This window comes from Castanea sativa, chromosome 2, assembly GCF_040712315.1.
Source record: "Castanea sativa cultivar Marrone di Chiusa Pesio chromosome 2, ASM4071231v1".
NCBI lineage: Eukaryota > Viridiplantae > Streptophyta > Magnoliopsida > Fagales > Fagaceae > Castanea > Castanea sativa.
Genome location: NC_134014.1, coordinates 54960173 through 54969122, shown reverse-complemented (window position 1 = coordinate 54969122; position 8950 = coordinate 54960173). Strand labels below are relative to the sequence as shown.

Here is an 8950-nt window from a genome sequence, read left to right as displayed (position 1 = left end):
CAATGAGTGGAACTAAGAAACAATGCCCGTATAATTAGAAATTCCGTTTGGACTTTAGAGTTAGGTGGTATGTCCATAACTTTGATTTTAATGGAAAATGTTCTCAAAGTTCAAATATATATATATATATATATATATATAGAGAGAGAGAGAGAGAGAGAATATTTGATCACCTTAAAATTTTGTAAATATGAAAAATGTACAAAGATAATATTTAATCCAAACAGTAAATTTATCAGAACTACACTAAGTGTAACTTGAACTTAACTCTCTCTCTCTCTCTCTCTCTCTCTCTCATACACACACACATACACACACACACACACACACACACACACACACACACACACACACACACACACACGTAGTCGGTTGTAATTAATTGAATTGATATAGTTCTATTGTCAAATAAAAGACTTGGTTTCAAATTTCACATTATTATCTACACAAAAAAGAAATCCATTTAGAGATGATAGTAAAGAGCAATACTTAACAAACATCATAAATTCTAAATCCTATAATATATATATATATATATATATAATATGATTATAAAAATAAAAATCCTATAATATATATCAAGTCAACAACAGGTAACGATATATCATTAGTGAAACCACTTGCGATAGTGGACTAGTGGGTGGGATTTAGACCAGCAGGACTTAGGTCTTGGTTCTAGTCCTTTCCCACTAGCGAAATAGTGGTATCCCTTTTACATAGCCGTTGATTGAACCCTGGTCTCGGTCAAAGGACTAGGAGACTAGGAGTGGTTTTCATGTTGAGGCTGGCTACATTCTTCTTTATTTGGGTACTAATGCCAGCCTAAAATTTGCTTGGGTCAAGGAAATTCAGCCCAACTAGGCAATTTAAACTCTGGTCCAGGTCTTAAGACTTTTGGATTAAATTGGGCTTTTGGATTAAATTGGGCCTATCAGGCTTCCCAGCCTGATTTGCCCACCCATGCACTGGGTGATTTCCTTTCATAGTATTTTGCATGATTTTATCCTTGGTTGATTTTTGATCACTGATAATATAGCAAAGCAGAGCATCCCTATATATGTAATTCTCTTTCATAATGTTTTGCATACATGCTTTGCATCCTTCGGCAACTCCAAGGCTTGACCTAGTTAAACGAAGAAAATAAGAATTTGGAGTCTATTTTTGTTAGAAATGAATAGCAATAAAAAAAAAATAGATTCACTATTTTATAATTATTTAAACTTTTGGGACAAATAGTTATAATTTATCATCCTATAATATTTTTACATTGACCATACTTTCTAAAGAAATTTTTTTTTTTGGTTCAACATGTAAGAACGAGATAGGCTGAATACTCCTTTTTTTATGTATTTTAGCCTCTGAATACGTGCGTATGTATCTTGAAACGCGCAACAATTTCAAGGCCTAAAAAAAAGAGAAATCAGTATGATGAGTTTCTGCTCTTCTTGTTTCACGGTCATCACTAGAGGAAGGGCGCGCAGGACCTTCAATCTTAGAGAGTTCAATTTCAGAATGGTAAGCCTTAGGAGAGCTGGGAACACTTCCAATGTCATTAGAATTGATTTTATACTTGTGGAGCAAATGTATAGGTGATGAGTTATGGCTTGGTGTATTCTCTCCGCTCATGAACCCAGATGATGAAACATCTGTCACCCCTGCCTTCCTCAACTTCTTTCTCTCCCTTGCAGCTTTTTGCCATTTTTTTATAGCTTTTGCTGTTTGCTCTTCAAAGATTGCCTTCTTCATGTGAGACCCCATCTGCAAATTTTGCAGAGCTTAGAAGTGTCATTTTTGTCATTTCTATTAGTCTTGAATGAAAATCCTCATTGATGTGGAAGCACTCACTTGTGTCACCAAGGAATAGAGAGGGAAGGTGACATAACTACATAAGAACTGAAGGGCTACACCAAGAAACACCCTTATCAAGATTTCTGGCAACTTTTCATGGAAGCACGAGGTCAACCCGAACTCATACTGCAGTGGATCATCTTAGTTAATCAAAAAAGAATTTATATATGTGATGTTATAGACACCCATATGCAAGTGGAGTTAGAAATAGTTTCACTTACCCATATCCATAAAAAGTAAGCCATTTGGAATGCGTTCTGTAAAATTGAAAAGCAAACTAATTAGCTCAAAATATATTTGTCAAAACACTAGATTCAAGCTGCTTAGGATTAACATATATAAGTGCTTTTATTGTGACATTGATATCATTATTTATGATGGATAGACATTCATTTTTACATGGATCAACCACTAAAGTTACTTTTATTGTTCACTGCTCATACCCACCACCTCCATATGGAATAAATTGTGTCATTAGGCTTACTTATTTTATATTTATCTTAATTTTGTTTTTATTTGCTTGATACAGGTTCAATGGACTCAAAATTAAATTATTTGTGTGTAACCCCATACTCTGATGTATTTACAATTTTACCTCTCAAAAATTAAAAAGTCATCAATAATGCTACACACCAAATTTAATTTCATAACTTATTGAAATGATAAACTATGTGTAAGTGCACAAGTGCACCTGGCCCCAAGAACAGTTACGGGCCCAGGCCCAATGAGCCTTAAACAATACGAATTTGTAGAGTGTGGGCTTGAAACCCTGTGTTAGAAATATGTGGGGATTAAATGACAAACTGAGATTGCGAATACTTGGAAACAATAAGGAATATTGTAAATTGGCTCCTCGGACGTAGCGAGAAATGTTCTTATATTATATCCCTTTCTTAGTCTTTTCTTTCTTTTTAGGTTACAAAAAGTCCTCCATTTTCTATTCCAGGGTTTCTTCTTAAATACTCCTCTTTTGAACACTTTGTACACGTGTTGCCCCACCTCCCCCTTCGATATTTCCCTTCTCGTGCCTTTGAATAAGAACGGAAGTTTTCTTCTATTGTTCAGGTGTCACTTCCCCATAAATACGGCCAGGGTGGTAGGTGCACGGTTTTTAATGTGGAGGTAGCAGCCTTTATCTTTGACATTTCTTCAACATCGGTACTTCTGGGGCGTTCTAGGATTCCCCCCTTTTAACCATTGGCCTTAACCCTGTCATCCCCTAATCTTTACTATGAAATCCCGAGTTCTTCAATGTTCATCCGAGGATAAGGTCACCCTCGGCTGGATCCTCGAATCCTCGGCGTATGGGCCGACCCATAGTACTAACAATTTCTAAACCCAGGATCAGGTCGGCCTTCCTTAACACGGCCCAAAAGGCCCACGTTCCCATCAGGATCTTTTTGCCCCCCACACTATGATTATTACAAATTATTTTTATTGGGTTCACTACTAGTATTACTTTTATCATACACTAATCATAACATATTACCTTAACAGTTATGAAAAATGTTGTGTCTAGAATATTTAAATAATGCATTATAAATTACTTGAAATAAGTTAAGATGTATCAAAAAAAGAATCCAATCGGGTTGATTGAACCAGAAATATTTGTTACTAGGCTCTACCACAGGAGCTCCTTTTACTACAGTTGTTCGATCTTGGATTTGTTGAGCCATTTCCATGATTATAACTTCAAGTTTTGTTCCAACTAGTAGAAGTATCTGTCTCGCATAATGAAGTGCGCATCAATCATAGTTATTTTCTACTGTTCCAGTAATCCAAGTTTGTAAAAGACATTCACAAAATCAAGTTTTTTTTTTTTTAAGCATATAAAAATTTAATTTGTTACCGCTAGTGGCATGAATGATATCCATGAGAGAGTGTACCATCCTGTTCAAAGTACAGCATTATGGTTTTGTCAATGAAAATCACAAGTCACAACAACTACAAAGTACAGGAAGAGAAGAAGATGTGAGATGTCCTACCATAGACATTTAAAAGCAGAAAGATGATACACGTCGACAATGGTATACTGTAATATCAACATTAATTCGTGGTTATATGGTAGCACTAGCACAAAACAAAAACATACAGAGAGAGAGAGAGAGGGTGAAAGAGATCAACCTAATACCGACGACCACCTTAAAATCATCTTCCATTGATCTTTTGATGTACTTATGAAAGTCAAACTTGCTATTAGGTGACAGGTGGGCCTCCAAATTTAACGGGAACATGCATATTGATGTTGTCATGTTAATTAGATGGTGATTAATTAAGTCGTGAAGCGAAGACACAGGAATCTGAGAGTGAGAATCGTGTTCAAAAATTTTAGTCCACGTTTGGTAGCCCAATAATTTTGCTTGGGTTGAATTTGAAAATGATTCTTTTGTTTTTTTGCTTGCTTTTCTTTGTTCATTTTCACTCAGTGAGGGGGCCATTAAGGCTCCGTTTGGTGGGGCGTTTTCTAATGAAAACTTGCGTTTTTTATCAAAAACGCTGGAAGCTATGCGTTTGGCAATATGTTTTTAAAAAAATTACGTTTTTGGAAACTCTGATATTTGCGTTTGCGAAACACTATGGTGAATGGCTTTTTAAAAAACACTGGAAAAAAAAGCAACTATCATGTTCGGTTGAAGTTTGAAATTCCTAAAATATCCTCACAAATACTAATGTCTTGCCTGCTACCTGACTATCATCTATCTCCTCTACACCTTGCGACTATCTAATTCTGCTCGGCTTTGATGAAATTTCTTCTCTATAGCTTTTTTCATTAATTGAATATTCTGGGCATGAAAAAATTGGAGCACAAGCAAAAATTACTTTGGTATGGGATGAGGAGTGGGTGACGCAAAGAAGGTAAATCTGGAGAAACTTGAATGTAATTGAATGAATTTTTAGAAATTACTAAGGTTAGATGCAGACCATGTGATTGGCGGTAGAGGATTTTTGTCCAGCTACTCAGCAAGTGAAGGAGAAGCTTGTGGTAGTAGGAGATAGACATTGGGAAAGATAAAAATTAGGTGTCCTTCTTGTGTAATTTTTTATTATTATAATTACATAAATAAATTACACTATTAAATAGAACCATATTATTATTATTAAATTTTTATGGGACATTTTCTTGTTGTTACATTATTAAATAATAAAAAATATATATTATTACTCTTATTATTATCATTACAGCATAGTTTGTTAGGTCCTTTTTTGTAAATTTTTCAAGACAACAATTTTAGAGCAACATGTTTTACCAAATGCTCAAATATTACTTTAAAAATTGTGTTTTCAAAACACTCGTTTTAAAAACGCTATTTTAAAAAAATGCATTTTTAAAACAGCTTATCCAAACAGAGCCTAAAATGGTTTAGAAAGTTTTGACTTTTGAATAAAACTTTTTTTTTTAATTTATGATTTAATTGAAAAATATTAGATACCCAAAACTATAGGTGGAATTATCTAATTTATCCTTCTTATTAAATCAAGTAACTTGTTGAGAAGGGAACAGGAAATAAATATATGAGGTCCCTAGGCAACTCTTTTTCTTTTTTCTTTTTTTCCTTTGGGAAAGCCTAGGCAAGTCTTAATTAACACATCCTTTATTCGGTATTCAATATAAGATTTTCTCTTACCAAAAATAAATAAATAAAGGCTTGCCCTAGCTAGCGTAAAGATCAAAAACAAAAATACGAAGTATTACCCCCAACAAATATTAAAGAAAAATATGTGTGTGTTTCACCTCTGTTTGTTTTTTTATTGTTTTCTTTTTCTTTTTCCTTTTAGAGAGATAGATACTTTGTGGATAATGTACATAAAGAAGAGGACGCACATACATTAATAAATCCATGACGCATAGTTAGATAGTCAACTTTTGTTACTGAACCAACAAATTGCCTGAAAAAGGCCACCTGAGAGAACAAACTAAGAGATCATCTTTGCATGGATAGAGTTGCACAAGATCAATACCCCTTAAAAGCATAAGCAAAAAAGAGCAGCAAAATCAGGGTATAAGCATGTAATTTATGAAGGAGATGTGTTAAATATGATTATTCCGCTACAAAGAGACTCACACTCTTCTCATTGCTCAATTCAACATATTATTGACAAAATTAAGCTAACTTTGAATTCACTCTCATATTGGTTTGTAAATCATACTTTAAGGGAGGCTAATTTTGTGACCCATAATGTGGTTAAAGGGACTCCTTTGAATTGTTTTGAGGGAATGATCCCCATTTCCTCCTTTTCTTCCTTGCCAAATTTTTGGCTTGGACTTTAGGATGAAGATGGGGTTGATTCCATCCTTTTATAATTTGTTAGTTTGTTTCTCTTTTTATGAATGTTATTCTTACTTGGGAAAAAAAGAAGAAGAAACTAGTCACATCTTAATTCAATATCAATATATGATACGCTAAACCATTGCCTATCTATTGGATCCAGCGTAAATAAAAGTCTAGACAGTCATCTAGTCTTAATTATGAGTTGTATATTGTGACTTTGGTTTGAGTTTATTCTGTATGTCTGGCTCATAATAGCAACTTTAGATCTTTAAACTCAACTCTTACTATCCATTAGTGCATGTTTAAACCCATAACAACGAAATATCATTCATTAGACACGGTGTATCATACCTTCCTCTCATATTAAACACAGGTCATGCGCAAAAGTGACATATGAAGTACACTTCTATATCAAAGGGAGGATAACTCAATGGATGCACCGAATAATTTCTACTTAATAAGAATGCAAGTCAACCTATTTTACAAACTTCTCAATACACACAAATGCTTGTATGTGTCTCATTGTGTATGCATGTGCTTTTCAAACGTGTATCAAGAAACTTTTAGAAGAATACATCTTACTATCCATCTGAGAGCAGGTGTTGTTGAGAGGCCGCTATGCCGCTGAACGAAAGAAGTTTGATGGGCAAGCCTAAACCTTGACGGATCTACAATAATACCAATTCGAGCACTTAAATAAGGGTCTGTTTGGTACTCCATTAATTCCAAACTCACATTTTTACATTTTAAACAACATTACACACATTTTCACATATTTTTTCATCCACACGTATTTCAAGAAACTACAAATAACATTTCTCAAATTACTCTACTAAAAAACCCTTAAGCTACTACCAATTTATTATAGAAAATATGGTTATCAATGTGATTAAGGTCACTTCAACAATATAATAAATAAACGTTTGAATTACTTTATTATAATTGATAACACATAAGTTTATATGGATTTCTAATAAATTTTGTAGTATTTCTAACATCACTCTTTTTATAATAATACATAAATATATAAATAAATAAAAAGTAAAAACACACAAGTTCGAATGAGTTTTTTACCATTAGTAAATTGATATTCCAGGGATGTGGTTTCAGCTTCCCATGCTTTCCACTTCTTCATCTGTACAAGTCAATTAAAGTAACATTACGAATCTAGCACTTCAAATTCTTCACTAATTGCTCCCCTTTTTTTAACCTCACGGAATTGAATTTTGTTGTAGAAAAACACAGAGCAGTAGCTTACTTTGGCCCTTGCCAGAACTATGGTGATGACACTATAGAGAACGTGGAAGACCGCAACCACAAATATGAAGATATGCAATTGGTGCAACCCCGACTGTGACACCAAAGCTACCTTGTTGTGACATCCAAAAACAATGAATATCTAAGACAAGGCATACCATACCAAGCAAAAAAGTCAAATTTTTTGTAGAACTAATGTTTAATTCAAATTGCATATTTGATTTTCAACTTTTTTTTTTTTAACTTTAATTATTTCAAAATTGTTCTTATACTTTAAAATGTTCACTTTGGTACTTATACATTAAAAAATGTCCTTATTATCATCTCATATATGGAAATTAATGTTGACACAATAAATATAATTCGTGTTACATCATATTTTTATATCATAAGAGTGAATTTGGTTTACTACTTCAGTAATTTCCCTCCATGATAAGATGATGATATGAGAATATTTTTGAAAACATTTTAAAGATAATAATAATTTTGAAATAGTGATAAAATGTAGAGCACCAAATATACAATTTAACCTATAATTTATTTGTACATACATATTTGAAGCAGTAATCATCACCAGCAGTTGCGGCAAGGACTCGGCGCCATGTAACATCTTCATCATACCACAATAGCTTTCTCCTTTTACCACCACTACCTGTGTAGCTCTTTTTACTACAAGGAAGCACGATATTTCCAGCTTTGGCAGGGATACATATCTTGGAGATGGGTATTTGGCTCACTATAAAAAGAAAAGAGAGAGAAATAAGAGTCAACTCATTTTGTCCTTCATGAAAATTTTGATTGGAAATGTACTGTGTGCTCGAGTTTGTGTTGTGAGACAGAAAGAGATACCGGCTTTAATTTTCTCTAAAGCCTCATTCATAGTCTTCTTCTGACGCTTCTGAAACCACTGTCATACAATAACTTTTAGCAAATAAGAATAAATTAACAAAACAAATTGCATCCAAATACGCAGTTAAACAGTAACTCTGGAAGTGAAAACTCAAAAAGTTCCATAGTACATTATATAACACTAGCATAGAAGTCTTACCTTTCCAAGAGAATGAATCCCATGTTCAATGAGAATTGAAATGATCACGAAAACCGCACAAACAAATGCAACAGCCAATGTAGGTGTCTCCTTCAATGACCTTTCTCCTGCAGCAGCTGCAGCCATGCCTAGCTAACTATAGATTCAGCTCTTTACTGAGATACAAATTTTATTGCAAAATTTTATTCTTAAAAATGCTTCAGTGTGTAGACTTGGCAAGACAGGACGTATTAGCTATAAGGTAGAAGAATTATAGTAATAGATAAAGAGTACAAAGATAAAAATAAAATTGATGCATGCCGGCAATTTTACATGCCAAGACGAAAATGAGGCCATGCCAAGCCATCAAAGTAGTGTTAAAAACTTTTTTTTTTTTAAAGAGTTTCAACCTATGACGTAGATTGAACCTCAAATCTCTTATATAACCATTAAAGACTTTATCAGTTAAGTTAAGTGAAACCCACTAATGTTAAAAACTTTGATAATATATAGTAGCAAACAACATTAATTAATAAATAGGGCAAAA

The 8950-nt window shown here is 33.6% G+C and overlaps 1 protein-coding gene across 1 annotated transcript; it reads right to left on the bottom strand.

Annotated features, from left to right (window-relative positions):
• Nucleotides 1–1404: 1404 nt before the first annotated feature.
• On the bottom strand, nucleotides 1405–8550 carry LOC142625545 (MLO protein homolog 1-like). The gene is made up of 14 exons (XM_075799180.1): nucleotides 8425–8550; nucleotides 8226–8283; nucleotides 7928–8157; nucleotides 7378–7518; nucleotides 7194–7254; nucleotides 6702–6787; nucleotides 5676–5750; nucleotides 3973–4061; nucleotides 3834–3880; nucleotides 3698–3738; nucleotides 3396–3569; nucleotides 2070–2105; nucleotides 1846–1974; nucleotides 1405–1758 (listed from the first exon to the last, which is right to left on the bottom strand). The coding sequence occupies exons 1-14, from the start codon at nucleotides 8548–8550 to the stop codon at nucleotides 1405–1407; spliced, it is 1647 nt and encodes a 548-aa protein (XP_075655295.1).
• Between the last annotated feature and the right edge of the window lie 400 nt (nucleotides 8551–8950).

Excerpts from the sequence above, each read along its gene's own strand:
- LOC142625545 (XM_075799180.1), bottom strand. The coding sequence starts at position 8,550 with ATGGCTGCAGCTGCTGCAGGAGAAAGGTCATTGAAGGAGACACCTACA. Across the intron at positions 3,881-3,972 it reads AAGGTGGTCGTCGGTATTAG|TATACCATTGTCGACGTGTA; the intron begins GTTGATCTCTTT and ends TTGATATTACAG. Across the intron at positions 3,570-3,697 it reads TATCATTCATGCCACTAGCG|ATACTTCTACTAGTTGGAAC; the intron begins GTAACAAATTAA and ends TATGCGAGACAG.